The 15,521-nt window shown below is 58.0% G+C and overlaps 1 protein-coding gene and 1 long non-coding RNA gene across 7 annotated transcripts in view; one reads left to right on the top strand and one right to left on the bottom strand.

Annotated features, from left to right (window-relative positions):
* LOC127482908 (uncharacterized) overlaps window positions 1–1,892 on the top strand; it is a 7,173-nt gene extending 5,281 nt beyond the window's left edge. Inside the window, exon 2 of the long non-coding RNA XR_007908823.2 lies at window positions 463–1,892. This is a non-coding gene — a long non-coding RNA (uncharacterized lncRNA). The remainder of the gene's footprint in view (window positions 1–462) is intronic.
* ECE2 (endothelin converting enzyme 2) lies at window positions 1,819–15,521 on the bottom strand. Of its 6 annotated transcripts, none has more exons than XM_002716479.5 (19): window positions 15,330–15,519; window positions 14,887–15,117; window positions 14,545–14,680; window positions 14,126–14,341; window positions 13,549–13,673; window positions 13,297–13,443; window positions 13,082–13,147; window positions 9,203–9,391; window positions 8,456–8,598; window positions 7,945–8,059; window positions 6,808–6,918; window positions 5,544–5,642; window positions 5,365–5,442; window positions 4,389–4,492; window positions 4,094–4,204; window positions 3,894–3,961; window positions 3,557–3,747; window positions 3,376–3,471; window positions 1,822–2,777 (listed from the first exon to the last, which is right to left on the bottom strand). In XM_002716479.5, the coding sequence occupies exons 1-19, from the start codon at window positions 15,381–15,383 to the stop codon at window positions 2,601–2,603; spliced, it is 2,457 nt and encodes an 818-aa protein (XP_002716525.1). In that variant the 5' UTR covers window positions 15,384–15,519; the 3' UTR covers window positions 1,822–2,600. The 6 variants fall into 6 exon arrangements, with proteins under 6 accessions (XP_017202450.1, XP_002716525.1, XP_069928526.1 ...); XM_070072425.1 differs by having other exon boundaries at window positions 15,336–15,519; XM_002716478.5 differs by having other exon boundaries at window positions 1,825–2,777; window positions 15,031–15,117.

Here is a 15,521-nt window from a genome sequence, read left to right as displayed (position 1 = left end):
GTGTGCAAGAATGACCTATGGGGGACTCTCTTTGGAACCCAGGCCTGGCCATTGGGAAACTGTCAGGATTCTCCTTGTGTGGATGATGATAGTCCCCCTGGGACTGTGCTTATTTTCACTGGCCATTTCCAGAGTGCTCCCAAGTGTGAGACCAGGCTTTTTTTTGCATATGTTATCTTATGTGGGTTGGAATTCGTCAGAGTTCCCAATGGCACAGCACAGAGGCTGGCTCAGCGCTTCACCAATAATTGCTGTCATGTGTCTGTCTAGAAACATGATCCCTGCTTCCCTTCTGCCTGAACACATCAGAACACAGCCCGGATCCATGCTCATCACCCTGACAGGGCAACAAGGGTGAAGGTTACACCTGTCACCTGATGGTCACCTGGCCCTGCCTCTGGCATGCTCAACAGGTGCTACTTGGCTTAATTTAGGTCGACATGTGCTTTGGTTTCCCTGCAGCTGCCTGTCACATGTGCCTGGCCCAGGGGAACTAGGCTGCACGAAATGCACCTGCTGGTGATGGTCCACTGAGAAACGTGATGAAACTGCCCAGAAGATGCTGGAATTGAAATTCTGTTGTGACTTGGAAGACTAGCAGGTGGTGACTAAGAACATCCGAATTCCAGGGCTGGGTGTTGTGGTGCAGCTGGCTAAGTCAGTGCTTGCGACACTGCCATCCCGTCCTGGAGGGCGCATTCAGGTCCTGGCTGCCGCACTTCCCAGCCAGCTTCATGCTAATGTGCCTAAGGAGGCAGCAGGAGATGGCACATGTGCTTGGGCCCCTGCCACCCACATGGGAGACTGGATGGAGTTCCAGGTTCCTGGCTGCAGCCCAACCCATCCCTGGCCATTGTGTGGGTAGTGAGCCAGAAGGTGGAAGATCTCTCTCTCTGTCATACAACTATCAGAGCTTCACCTTCAATCCAGGTTACTTTGATTGTGGCAAAGGGGTTAGATCTAAACGATGGAGACCAGCACTTCTAAGATGCAGCTGCCTTGAGCTCATGAAGGGGAAAGTGCCAAAGACGACGTCTCCTGTGGGAAGAAGCCATGTCACTCACCACCAGAGCCTGACAAGACTGATAACCAGCGCATCTGTGAGAAAGCCATCTATGAATGTGTGCATTAATAAATGATGAATGAGTAAAGGAATGAGCCACCTAGCCCAGGTGCCTGGCACACAAGAGACGCTCACTAACTGCTGCTTTCCCTCCCTCGCTGTGGAGGGCGGAGGCCACATTTGCAGTCTCTGTGCCTGGCACTTGGTAGGTCTTGATGGATGTGTGCAGGTGGGAAGACTGACTTGCAGGACCGCCAGCCCTCGAGGCCTTCAGGGAACGTGTCTTCTCAGCCATGAGCAGACACCAGAGCTCGGCGCTGCAGGCGGTGGTGCGCTGCCTTGGACAGGGCTTCCCTCTGCGGCAGGGGAAGGACCACCTGTCTTCCAAGCCGGCCCTGGCCCAGTGGTTGCGCAGACTCAGGGTCAGGCATAGCTGCCCCCACAGTGCAGGGGAGCAACAAGCGCATCCGCTGCAGGGCAGCCAGTCATCGGGACGCGGCCACCAGCGAGCGGAGGAGGCGCTCTGTCAGCCTAATGCACCGCCTGCCGCCCCCGCATCCTGCCTGGCTTTCTCTGGCTTCTCAGCACCTCAGCTCTCAGTGCTCTGGGCCTGGTGAGCGAGTCGCTGATGTCTGAGAGAAGAGGACCTGGTGCACAGTAACTGCTCAGTAAGTACTGGTGGAATGGGTAAATGGATAAATGAAAACAGGGCTGAAGGAAGAGACAGGCTGATGGATGTGTGGCTATTTTATTGGCACAGGGTCCTACAGGGCAAAGACCACACCCTCCCCACCCTCTTCCCTGTAAAAATAAACTTTGTCCTTCCTTCTCCCTGTCTGCTTTTCTGCTTGGTCCAAGGAGAATCATTCACCCCACAAAGACTAGGCCCTAGGACACAGGACCCAGTACCCCCCCAACATACACACTTCCCCTCTCAACCCAGGGAAATGATGGGGCAGGGGGCAGCAGGAAGGCATTTAAAGGCCTTGGAGCTCCCACTAATAGCTGGGCACAGCTGGTCCATTGGTGAGGGTTGGTAGCTATATTGGAAGCGGCGGCACAAGAGCGCGGGGCTAGGGCAGCCCCTGAGGGCAGGGCTGAAGGGAGCTGAGTCCACTCTCATGTGAGCACTGAGTGAGCTTGGGGGAGAAGTGGGTGAGGCCCACCACCCAGGCCCTGCATGGGCAGAGTGGGGCAGGCACAGCAGGCCCCTCGGCCACCAAGCTGAGCAAGCCTGGGGCCAGAAGAGGCAGACTCCTTCCTGTGAGGACTGGCCCCGCTGCCCAGACCTTCTCTGGGCAGGGTGACATGGAAGGATGTCACAGTGAGTGGTGGGGGCTCTGCTGGAGGCAGGGGCACCCCCAGTGCAGAGGCACAATGTGATGGTTGAGAGGGGACCGGGACTCATGTGATGTGGAGGGACTGGACCCAGCCCAGCTTATGTGGGCTTACTCCAGGGCCAGGAGGAGACAGCTTTGCCAGACAAGCTGCCCTGGGCCATCCCACCCCAACCCAGCTCCCACCCCAGACCCCAGGCCTACCACACCTCACACAGCTGCCCTGGGTTCATGGGGGAGCCCACAGGGCAGCCGAAGTGCCGCAGGAAGTCACGGGAGTTGGAGAGGGTGCCCAGCACGCGGAAGCGGGCAGGGCTGTGGGGGTCGGTCACCAGCCCCTCGTGAGAGCTCTCTGGTGTGCGGACCGAGCACCACACCTGCAGGCCGGGACAGACATGGGGACGTAGGTGTCTGGTGTGGAGCTGGGCCACAGACTCAGCTGTAACAGAGCCACTCCTGGCCCTCTCTGCCCTGACCCTTTGCCACCAGCACCAAGGGCAGGGACCACGCCCTCCTCCCCAGCACCCCCAAAGCCCTTCAAAAGTTGTACTGGATCTTGGGTTGCCAAGGCCGGACATGGCTAGGGGGTGGAGGGGGCTGAAAGCGGAGCCCCCGAGACTACCTGCTGTGGCCCAAGCACCCAGGGCAGCCCTTGGCCAAGCCCTCACTCTGCTGCTTTATTCCTGGTGGCCCTGAGCTCAGGGTCTGCTCCACACCTACCTCACAGGCACGCTGAGCATCAACACCTGCTCCCTCCCCTTGTCCCCATGAGATCTGCAAAATCCCACCCAAGACCCCCTCCCTCCCGGGGAGGGGGTGAGGCTCCCGGCACCAGGCCTTCCCAGCCCACCTTCCGCACCCCAACATCGCTCCCATCTCCCAGCCTCTTTGCTGCATGCCCAGGACACTAACGACCTGCGCAGGAGGCCATGAGAGGTGAGATGCCCAGGCCCCAGGCCCTCCTAGAACCCATACCTGGGCGAATCCCACAAAGAAGAGCTGGTGGTTGTTGAGGCCCACGGCCGGCAGCTGCTGCTCCTCGCCGTGCTTTCTCAGCCACGCTTTGTAAGCCTGGGGTCAGCACAGGGCTCGACAAGTGCTTCGGGCACCCCCCGCCCCGCATCCCCCACCTCAGGCCAGCTGGAGGGCCACTCACATTGTAGGCGGCCTTCAGCCCCCCGTTGTCGGCGATGTTCTCTCCCAGTGTCTGGCGGCCGTTGAGCCTCTCGCCGTTGACCTGGTACTGGTTGTACTGCTCCTCCATGCAGGCTGTGTGGTTCCGAAAGGCCGCCAGTGACGCGTTCTGCCACCAGGGCCGCAGGTTCCCTTCCTTGTCATATTCGCGCCCTGTGGAGAACTCACCTTTGCACCCAGCGGGACCAGCGCTCAACTCCTGGGGGCAGGAGTGCCCCCACCAGGCCCCGAATATCCCAAAGCCTTGCGGGAGCCACTGGGAACTCTGGACTGGAGGGTGCAGCTCCAGGGGCCCCTACCTTGGTCATCAAAGGCATGTGTCAATTCGTGGCCCATGACCACACCAATGCCACCAAAGTTCAGGGCCCTAGTGGGTGAGGAACGGGGTGAGTCAGACCGTGGTGGGAGGGGTCCTGCTGTATCCCACCCCCAGCCTGTTCCCAGCTCAACCCAGAGGCCCCGGGTGCCAGCACCCTAGGCCCTCCTGCCTCAGCCATACTTGGGATGGTTGCGGGCATAGAAGGGGGCCTGCAGGATGCCAGCAGGGAAGACAATTTCATTCTTGGTTGGCAGGTAGTAGGCGTTCACCGTCTGGGGCGTCATGCTCCACCTGGGGGAAGAGGAGGCAAGAGGTCGAGGCTCCTGTGGCCCTTCCCCGCCTAGCTGCCCTGCCCGATCTCCTGCAAGGGCTCTGTGCCTCTGGTCTGGGATTGCCACCCTTGCCCCTCTCCCTGCAAACCTCCCCCCACCCTTCCTGCTGCCCCAACTGCCTGCGCCCCAGCCCCCACGCTCACTGGTCTCGACTAGGAGGCTTGCGCAGCTGGTCAGCCATCACCTTAGCGGAAAAGTTGTACAAATTCAACATGTTTTGGAAGAAGGAATCTTCAGAGACTTCGTACTACGGGAGTGTTGGGAAGCAGAATGCGAGTGAGAACATGTTAGAGAAAATAATAGTCCCAGCATGGCTGCTAATTAGTGCCTCTGCAAACCTCAGTTTTCCCAGCTATGAAATGGGGTAAACTACTTAGTAAATGGTGCTTGCCAGGATATAAACAACACTTAACGTTGCAGGCAGTGTGCTTTTTGTTTTGACATTGTTCAAATTTTTATTTATTTGAGAGGCAGAGAGAGACAAAAACAAAGAGATCCCACTCATTGGTTCACTTCACACAGGCTAAGGCTGGGCAAAGCTGAAGCCAGGAGCCAGTAACTCAATCCAGGTTTCTCACACAGATAGAAGGGACCCCAACTGCTTGAGCCATCTCCTGCGGCCTCCCAGAGGGCAAATGAGCAGGAAGCTGGAATCAGGAGTGGAGCCAGGATTTGGAGTATAATGGGACACACACGTCCCAGGCAGCCTTTTAAAACTGTGCCAAGTACCTGCCCTCGTGTCCTTTGTACACACTGCCTTCTTCCTTCTCACAGTAACCTACGAGCTAGGTGCTAGTAGGACATCTGTTTTGCAGGTAAACAGACTAGGGCTCTGAGAGGTCTTGCCCTAGGTTACACAACTAGTTAGGGACAGAAACAGGTGACTCCAACTTGACACCCAGCCCCTATGCGTTCACATGGTATTTCCATACTGCCTGGCCTCAGGCCCAGCACAGACCCTCAGCTAGTGTTGGTTGCTTTCATCTGCCCCTGAAAGGGCCAAGAAGTACCTCCCTCCCTCCATCCCTCCCTCTGAGTGCTCAAGCCCCAGTGACGGAGCCCAAGGAACAGTGCTCCCCCCGGGGCTGAAGTTCAGTACTGGCGAGCACTAGTACTCACCCCATCGTAAACATCATCCAGCTCTTTGGGCTCCAGGATGAAGTCTGGGAAGCCGATCATATCATAGATGGCATCTGCCTGAAAAGACCAGCTTAAGGATTTCCCTGTCCAGGTTCCTAGGAAAACTGTATTCTCCATCCCCACCTCCAGATGGCGCTCCAACCCTAGCCACCGCTCACTTTCTCCTTGGCTGCCTGGCGGGTCTTCTCATCCATCCAAACCAGCTGTTCCAGGGCCTCCTCAAAGGCAGTCCGGATTTCGCTGATCATCCCTTCTGCCTGGGAGACCGGGGACATGACTCAGTCCTCCCCCTGCACTTCCTGCCTCTCTGCTCCCCCACCTCCCCACAGCTCCGCCCCCTCTCTCAGACCCAGGAGCTCAGGCTGTGCATCTGGGAAGGATGAGAAGGAAGGCACTCTGCTTGTGAAGGGTCTGGGATTGGAGGTGGCTTCTGTTGCGATCAGTTTGTAATTGCCAATGTGTTAATTAAATCAACATTAGCATTTCCATGGAGCACTGAGCATAAAAGGAAGCCATCAATAGGAAACTTGGAAAATTGGGAGGAGTTGAAGAGAACAATCACTTAGCGATGACTTCCCGACATTCATGTTCTACTTCTCGTGCTTTTCCCTGCCTGAACACACAAGTGCACACACACACACACACAATATACATATAAAACCATACTGAATAGTCTCTATTTTTTGTTCACTTAAAGATGTATACACACCTTTAGTGTAAAGGCTGCCTCATAATCTACCATACGCACAGCTTACTTTTCCCTTCTCCTCTAAGCTGCATTCATTCCCCTCGATTATGAACGACACCACCATAAACACCTTGTGGATAATGTTTTAAACACAGCCATTATCATCTCCTTATAAATAAGTTTATATTTTCTAGCTATATAGGAAACAGAAACTTATTAAAAATTTTGAAAATATAGAAAAATTTAAAGGAAAAAAAAAACCTCTTCCTGGGATCGGCACTGTGGAAAAACAGGTTAAGCCTCTACCTGCAATGCCAGCATCCAACATGGGCACCAGTTTTGAGACATGGCTGCTCCACTTCTGATCCAGCTCCCTGCTAAAGTACCTAGGAAAGCAGCAGCAGATGGCCCAAGTGCTTGGGCCCCTGCCACGCACATGGAAACCTGGAAGAAGCTCCGAACTCCTGGCTTTGGCCTGGCCATTGTGGCCATTTGGGGAGTGAACTAGCAGATAGAAGATGTCTGTTTATCTCTCTCCTTCTCTTTCTGTATTTCTGCTTTTAAAATACATATTTATATTTTAAAAAACTCTTCCTAATCCGACTGTCTAAAGCAACTGCTGCTTCTGTGTTTATGAGTTTCCTTGCAGTTTTATTTTGTACACGTACACACACATACAAGAGTGAGTTTGAAACAAAACAAGGGGTCGTGCTGGAAGAAATGCATCGACTCACAATTTCCTTGCTTTGCCGGTCAAACGTGGCCTTCACAAAGAGGGAGCCCAGAGCAAAGCCAAGGGCGTCGTCTGTGTTGGAGATGCAGGTCTGCCACCTCGGCAGGCAGGACTGTGAAGGGACAAAGAGGCCCCAGGGAGAGCTCTGTCCCTCAGTCTGGGACAAGCCCGTCTCAGCGCTGGGCAGCACAGGCCTGGGTTTGGCTCCCGTCTCTCACGCTCCAGGGCAAAGGAGGAGCAGCACGTACATCCTGCCAGTGCCGGCAGCAAGGCCTCAGCAGGAGCGCGCACGCTGCCCACCCTGCACTCAGCACTGTCCTCTTCCGTCTCTAACGGGGCCCACGGGAGTCCAGAAGCTTGTTTGCTCAGCTCCACATCCCAGTCTTATACCCGGTAAGGCCCCCATGCCAGAGACCTCGGAGCACCCCAGCTTCCTCCATCTCCCTGACCCCGGCATTCAATCCAGTGCCAGTTTCCATGGACTCTCCTGGGTCCACCCCGTTGGCACCTCCCTGCCCACAACACTACCAGCTCTTGCCTGAAGATGGCAGCTGCCTCCTAACTCAACACCCTGATTCCACGGCCCCCTTCCAGTTAGCCATCATCACCCCCACGGCCCCCCATGTCTGACAGAACCAAACACAGCTGTCAGGTCACTGCATTGGCTGCCCCGTGCCCACCCACACCGACCAAACTCGGCCTCCCTGTCTCCCTGTTTGAGAATTGGGGTGTTCCTTCTGTCTGCTGGGCATGTGCACGCCCTCCCCCGCTTTCTTAGTGGACTCACTCCTCATTGGGCATCTCTCCCAGGAAGCTTTTCCTGAGGCCCTCCCCCACCGCCCCAAAGTGGCTGCACACACCACACACTGGGTAGGCGAGTCATTTACACTAATTAACTAGGTTCATCCTTACGTCAACCCTGCAGGTTATTCCTGTTTTACAGCCCAGGAAAGGGGGAGTCAGAGATTATAGGTGACATGCCTAAGGCCCCAAAGGTTAAAAAAATGGAGGAGCTGAGACTGGCCCCCAAGTAGGCTCCATGGCACATTTTGTCTCTGCATACTCTGCACCTGCGCACCCCGGGGAACACTGTGGGTGTGCAGCAGCAGCTGGCCCGGATCACAGGCAGAGGGCACACCTTCTTGGTGCCATAGAGGGTCTCCAGCAACTTCTCCTGGGCAGACTCAAAGCGTCGGTCGAGGCTGGAGGTTGTCTTCTGCACCAGGTTCCAGATCAGGTAGTTGTTCAGCACACTAGCAGTCGGAAGGGAAAATAAGGAGAAGGTGGCAAGGCACCCTCCCCCTCCCCCTCCCCCTCAACCAACCATAAACCAACCCCCAGGGATGTGCAGGCAGCAGGAGTCCCGGGAGGCACATGTGGCAGCTGCTCCAGAGTCTCTCTTCCCCCCTGGGACCAAAACCCTGCCTAGAGAAGTGAGGGCAGAGCAAGGCGTGGGAACAGATCGCAGTGGGCACCCTGCGACCCTGCCTGGAAGGAGGGGCTGCAGGCGCTCTGACTTGACGCTTGGCAGGTCAGGGGCCTTATCAAATGCTGCTCTGTCTGCCCGTGCCAGGCCACTCTGCCCAGTCCCTCCTGGAGACCCCCAAAGGGCCCTGAGTCCCAGCCCCCGCACCTCGGGTGCTCCTTACCTTGGCTGCGTGCGGTTGATGAGCTCTGACACCTGCTGCAAATAGTCAGTCCCATATACCACCACAGGCTCCGAGTCCCCCAGCTCCAACGGTGACAGCAAGAACGACAGGAACTCCAGCCAGTCCATGGAGGGCGCCAGAGCCTGCGAGTGAGAACATCTCAGGCCACCCGGCTTCCAGCAGACCCTCCCCCCACCCCACCAAGCCGCTGCAGCCTGGGAGCCCTTCGCATTGCCATGGCAACAGCTACTGGCTGCTTGGTAACTCCTTTCTGCAATAAACCCTTTCCCAAGCCTGAGCGCCCCTCAATCTGGGAGCCCCAACCACTTGCTGTACAAGGAAAACCATGTGTGATATTCAGCTGGGACACAGATATTCCAATATTGTCATAACAGTTGATAAAATACCATTCCCCGGGACACCCCCCTCCCCGGCATCCCTGGGCTCCCCTGCTGAGCTCCCCCCACAACCTCTTCAGAACCCAGCTCCTCAAGGCCGGTTCCTAGCACAGGAAGGGCCCCCATCACTGTTCTGAGAGGTTTGTGCACATCTCATATGGACAATGACAGTTTTAACCCAATCCATCCATGACAAGAAAGAGGTGAAAGCATGGGGTGGGCTAGAATGGGACGCAGGGAAGTTGAGAACAGCGAGGGAAGGAGGGAAAGCCGTGGGTGGCTGCCTGGAGACAGCGCCTGCCCCAGCCCCTCCCGATGTCTCTAGCCCCCCCGCCCCCGCCTTCCCCACCTGCAGCTCCGAGATGCTCATCTTGTGATAGATCTTCTCCTCGTCGCGGCGCTGGTCCTGGGGCACGGTGATGTTGGCCAGCTGGATCTCCAGCTCCAGCACCTGCTGCATCTGCTCCCGCGTGGAGCCTGGCCCTCCGCCCAGCAGCAGCCCCAGCTCCTCCATGTAGTCCAGGTAGGCAGTGAGCACCTGTCAAAGCCCTGAGTCACCCCCTGAGCCCAGCAACAGATCCTGCCCGAGGCTGCTGGGATCTGTCTGCTTGGCCCTGCTTCCTGATGACCCCGTTTCATTCTTTATTTAAAGCTTACCCCCGTCTGCGAGATCTTATTTATGTATGCACTTGCTTATTATCCATTTTCCCTAAGAGAAGGCATGTTCCAAGAGGGCACTGTTCCAGATTCCCGCAGCACTGTAAGATGGGGCTGGCACAGGATGGGTGCTCTGTAAAGATTTGTCTGGGGGAAGAGGGGAAGTGGCAGGGGCAGGGGGTGTCATGCCACAGCCGGTTAAGCCACCAAAGCCACCGCCTGCGATGTCGGCAGCCCACATGAGTGCCAGTTCAAGACTCAGCTGCTCTACTTCCGATCCAGCTCTCTGTTAATGAACCTGGGAAAGCAGCAGAAGGTGACCCAAGACCAGGAAGAAGCTTTAGCGATGCCCATATCCAGCTGTTGCAGCCACTGGGGAGTAAACTAGAGGGTGAAGTGCTCTCTCTCTCTCTCTCTCTCTCTAACTCTGCCTTTCAAATAAATAATAAAGCTGAAAAAAATTTTTGTCCAGGGGATAGAGCTACTTTTCCTACTGCTTTGCCTTATTCCCTGTAGCCCTGTGAGTCAGCCCAGTCCATCAGTGACCCGCCAGTGGGCCCCATGGAGAGTTTGGCCCCTGGCGGCCCCAAGTCCCTTCTTTCTTTTCTTTTTCTCTTATTTTCTTTTCTGTTCTTTCTTTCCTTTTTTTTTTTTAAGATTTATCCATTTATTTGAAAGGCAGAGTTCCAGGGAGGCAGAGGCACTTCCCAGATGGCTCCAACAGCCAGAGCTGCGCCGATCCCAAACCAGGAGCCCAGAAGCCTCCTCCAGGTCTCCCACGTGGGTGCAAGGGCCCAAGGACCCGGGATCATCCTCCACTGCTTTCCCAGGCCATAGTGGAGTGCTGGATTGGAAGTGGAGCAGCCGGGACCTGAACCGGCACCTATATGGGATGCCGGCATTGCAGGCGGAGCTACGCCACAGCTCTGCTACACCACTGTCCCCCAAGTCCTTTCTATCAATCATTCTGCCAGGCCTCATGCTTGCTACTTCTCTACTCTTTTCTGGTCATCACAGGACAGAAAAGAAATATTTAGTAGCCCCTTGCATAGCCAGAGCTCAATCTCTGCTAAGAGCTTGAAAGCTAATGTGTCTTCTGCTCCAGGGGGAGGAGACGACTCCAGTCACATCACAAACTGGAAGACCGCAGAGTCAGAACGTGGCCCAGCCCGGATGACTCCAGGGCAACAGCACCACCTGGGCCCAGAGCAGACTGGAGCTGCACCCTCCGCTGCTGGCACGCCCGCTCCGCAAGGGCAGGGACTGTGTTCACTTTGCTCAGGCCTGTAGTCCACAGTGTTTGCCACAGAGTAGCTGCTCGATAAATACCTGCTGCCTAAAAGGATGAGGACTTGCGCTGCTCAGCCCCAGTGCCTTGCTGCCTTCCACCCAGAGATCACTCTCTGCTCTTAACCCGAAGCCCTGGCCAGGCTCCCTCCAATGCCAAGGCCATCTCCTCTTTACAGCCCTTGGTATCCATTCTATGCCCTTTAGAGGTTCTCCTCTTCCACGCCTCTCCTCTTCCTGCTCCTGGTGTTAAAGGAGGGGCTTTGGGTTCTGACCCGAGGCACCCCGGCTCCTACCCAGGATGGTGAGCACAACCAGTGGGTGATCTCACACCAGCCCCTTGCCCACCTCCTGACTTTCAGCTTCAGATCCTGGCAGCTTCCCTGAGCCCTGCTGTAACCTAGTTGTCACCCTGTTTTTACCTTCGGCACTGCAGCATCCCCCGCGTCCCAGCACCAGTGGCCTCCCACCCCGGGGTAACCCGGGACATGCTGCCAGCCAGCCAGTGCCAAGGCATCCCCTCGCCCCTCCCGAAGCATCGGATGAAGCAGAGCTCTCCTGCATTCCCAAGGTTCTGCCATCCTGAGTCACATGAAGTCCGATCACACACACGTCGCCTCACATCCCTTTTCATTTTGTGCAGGATAAATCCTGAACTTGACCCACAGCATCCACATCTCACAAGTCTAGAAGTCTGTTCAAAGGGCTTGGGCCCCTCCCACCCCAGAGCCTTGGCACGGGCTGTCCCCGTGGTGGAACTCTTCCCTTCAGCACAGTGCACCTGTGCCCTGGAGCTGGGCTGACTCTGGCCCGTGCCTCATTTCTCCCCTGTGACAGTCCCAACACCGCCAACAGGGCAGCTGAGGAGCGAGCCGGCTCACTTTCTCTCCCCATGGAGGGACAGTGGCAGGGTCTCGGTGCCACGTGCTGGGAATGCCTGGGGAGAGCTGGCAGATGAGTGACAGGCCGAAGGGCTTTCCTGCTTGTCTTGCCCTGCAGCGCTCTCTTCCCTGCTGCCCTCAAACCACGAAGCTCCCCTTCTGGGCTGTCTGCTTGTCCCTTGCCCTCACTTCCCCGAAGCCCCTGTGTGGTTCTCTAAGGAAAGGCCCCCTGAAGCCCTGGTCTCCTCTCTGCACCGCCACATGCACAGCCATCTGCTGCCTCCTCCCTGCGGAAGGTGCCCAGCACTCCAAACGCCACATCTCAAGTGAGCAGCCCCCTACCCCGAAGGTTTGCCACGTACTGGGGCAGAGACTTGCACTCCTGCACACTTCCCAAGGCCCATGTGAGCAAGCGCTATGATCCATCCCCTTTCACCGATGAGGAAGCAGCCTCAGAGAGAATAACTCACTCGCACCAAGCAGCTGAGCTGGGACGGAAACCCAGGTCTGAGTTCGAGTCTCTCCTGTGACATCATACTGCCTCCTCGCTCCTCAGGTCCCCGAAGCCGTCGTCCTTCAGACACCCCTGCCTCCCTGAGGAGCCCTCCACGCTGCTCTCACTAGGTTGGCAGCCTGAACCATCTCCCCCTTCTCTTCCCCTTTCTTACAGCCAGCTACCCTCAACTCGAGTGTTCTTGACACTTCCTTCGCCATGGCCTCGTGGGCTGTTACTGCCTCTGACCAGAGCAGGGTAGAGACTCTCAGTTCACGTCCAGGTTCCCTGGTGTGTGTCTAGTGTCCATGTCTCCCAGCCCAGCACCACTCGTCAGGTCACTCCCTGTCCTGCAGCATGTAGTGGCCCTCCAAGGGTTCAGAGTAAACTCTGTAGTGACGGCATTCAAGGCCCCCTCTAAAACCAGCCTCCTGGCTGCTTTGGCTGCCACACTGAGCCAAACTGGACTCCTTTGCATGGTCCAAGCACATGAGGCCTACAACCCTTTGGGTTACTGTTCTCTCCACCCAGCATGCTTGCCCCCACTTTCTGGATTCTGAAGGGCCTGGCTTAAAGGCAATGTTTTCGGGAAACTTTCCCTGGCTTCCTGAGCCCCTCCTGAGCCCTTGAGACAGACTCTCCCTCCAGCCTTGTTCTCAGCTGTCTGTGCCCATGAACTCATCAACACTGAAAGCTTCCTGTGACAATGGCCCTGAAATGGACATTCCCCCAGGGAATGCCTGTGGGTGCCTGTGCAATGGTTTCCCGGGAGAACAGAGAAGGAAGGACCACTGGCTCCCTAGGCAACAGGACAGGCTCACTTTCCCTGCTCTGACCTTGGATTGAGGGAAAACTCAACAGGCATTAGCCCCACTGAGCAGTGGGCATGGCTGCTCAGGATAACCCTTACTTTCTCGTTGGCAGTTCTGTTTAAGTAGTAATCGCGAGAGGGCAGAAAGAGCCCGGACTGGTCCACCTGCAACAGCAAGGAGAGAATCTGAGTCCTCCCTCCCATACAGAACCCGGACCCCTATGCAGGAGCAGGACGGGGGCGGGGGAGGAGGGGCAGGGGAGGAGAGTCTGGGCTCAGCAAAGGGTCCTTAAGTCCCTCCCCCAGCCTGGCACCTGGATGACATTGCTGTTGGAACTCTTAGAGTCGGCACTGATGTAGACGGTGAAGAATGGGGTGGCCCTGTAGGTCCCCGCTACTGCCTTCAGCACCTCCATGAAGTTATCCTGGTCCCAGGGCCCCGTGATGTTCCAGCCACCGATCTGAGTACAGACCACAGGTGGTACCCATGGCACAGGGACCCCCACAGCTTTCTTGGATGGCAGCGCCCCCCCCCCCGGCACCTGCAGACCACCCAGCGGGGCTACCTTGTCAATGAGGTCTCGCAGGGGCTGGGCTCCCAGCTCCTCGATGCGCTCAACCTGCAGGCAGGACAGGTAGAAGCGCTGTGTCTTCCGCTCGGCTTCGCTGCTGGAGTTGAAGGTGCTGTTTTCTGTGGGGCAGACCATGGTGTCCAGGTGGCAGTTAGGTGAGCAGCTGAGGGGGCGGCCCACTCCCGGCCTCCTCAGCGAGCAGTCCTCTCATGGAGCCATGGCTGCGGTGTGCTGCCTGCAAATGGCAGCTCACAGCTTCCGCTCCCGGCCCACACAGACATTCAGAAACACCTAAGCACTACGGCCTCCCTGGCATGCAGGACAGCACAGTGGTCCAGCAGACCGCTCCATTACACTCAGAGATCTGCCCCCCCTCGGCTTGGCCTCACGTGTCAGGAGCCCCCTGCTCCAGCCCTCCCCCACCCCCACCCCCAGCATATTCACAGAGCCCTGAGTGAGTGAATGCTCTCCACATGGGGGTACTTCCTGAGTCCTTCCCCAGTGCCAGGCCTGGAGCTGGGCACTGGGCGTGGTCCAGGCACACGGCCAGCCGCTTCCACGGGCTCCTCACCCAGCAGGTGCTTCAGTATGGCCTGGTTCTGGTCCCAGAGGCTGTTGAAGGTGTTCCAGCGAGAACGCCCATCAGGCAGGGGGTTCCTCCGAATCCAGCCTCCGCAGGAGAACTGGTAAAAGTCGTCGCAGGGGCTCACCCTGCGGTCCAGGGACTCCAGGATTTTCCCAGCCACTCGGATGCAGGCCTCGGTGAGACAGGTGCTGTGGGATGGGTCTGTGGCAGGGGACAAGGCCGGAGAGGAGGAGACACTCAGTCTGGGGAGAAGCAAGCGAATTGTCCCAAGGACCACGACAGCAGAAGGGGGGCTGGAGGGGGAAAAGCCATAGACTTTTCCGTGGGGAATGCTGGCCCCAACCAGTATTAGAAAATCTTAGAGCAGCCTTGAGGGTGGGAAAAGGTGTCCACTGCCCACCTACCTCTGTGGTACTGGACCCCCAGCGCCACCAGGCAGCCCACAAGCAGCGCCGCCAGCAGTAGAGAGACCCCGGCCAGCGACAGCTCCAGCGGCGTGCGCGAGCGCAGGAGCTGTCGCGTCGCCTTGCGGAATCCCACCTGGGAAAGAGAGGGACAGCGAGCGCCTGAGCTGCAGGCCGAGGATCCGCCATCGCAGATGTCTTCCCAAAGGGTGAAGGCGCAGGCAGCGTCCAGAGCCACGGAGCAAAGACGCCAAGGGGGTTAACTTCGGACCCGGAGCCACGAGGCAGGCCGAGCGGCGCCCCGAGCCCGTTTGTGCAACGTCATGGCTGAGCTCGCCTCACCATAGTCCCAGCGCAGAGAGGCCCGAGATGGAGCGGAGGTGGGTGGGGGCAGACGACCCTCCAGAACAGCCCAGAGCTCCTGAGTGGGCCAGGCGTCACGCCAGGGCTGGGGCCTGCTGAGCACGGGAGGACCCCCTTGCCCACCTCCACGGCGTCCGGGGAGGCCCCGCCCTCTACGGGGGTCTCGGGTGCGTCTTCATCCCGAAGCGTGGCCCGCTTGTACTCCACCATCTGCCAGACAGTCGGGGCGCCAACCGATGTCAGCCAGAGAGGGCTGGGTGCCCCCCGCCCTGCCCCTGCGCCCCTAGCCCGGCGGCGACCATAGCCCCTTCCCTCCTGCCGGACTCCCCGGCCTGGTGCCCTCTGCCTCCACCACACCCCGTCCTCAGCCCGACCCCTCCACTCCGGTCCTCTCCCCGGGAACCCGGGGGCCCCCCACTCACGTTGCCGTTGCCGCCGCCGCCGCCGCCGCCCAGCTCCTGCAGCGCGACATTCATGGTGGAGTCGGGCCGGGCGGCGCCTAGGGCTGCCCGCGGCTGGCCCTCTCCCGGGCAGCGGCCCCGGACCCCGGCCCGGCCCCGCTACCGCCCATCATCCCAGCCGCCGCCGCCGCCGCCGCCGCCCCTCCCCGCCCT

Source organism: Oryctolagus cuniculus, chromosome 4, assembly GCF_964237555.1.
Source record: "Oryctolagus cuniculus chromosome 4, mOryCun1.1, whole genome shotgun sequence".
Lineage (NCBI taxonomy): Eukaryota > Metazoa > Chordata > Mammalia > Lagomorpha > Leporidae > Oryctolagus > Oryctolagus cuniculus.
The sequence above is the reverse complement of the archived record's forward strand: the minus strand, read 5'-3'. Positions and strand labels throughout refer to the sequence as shown.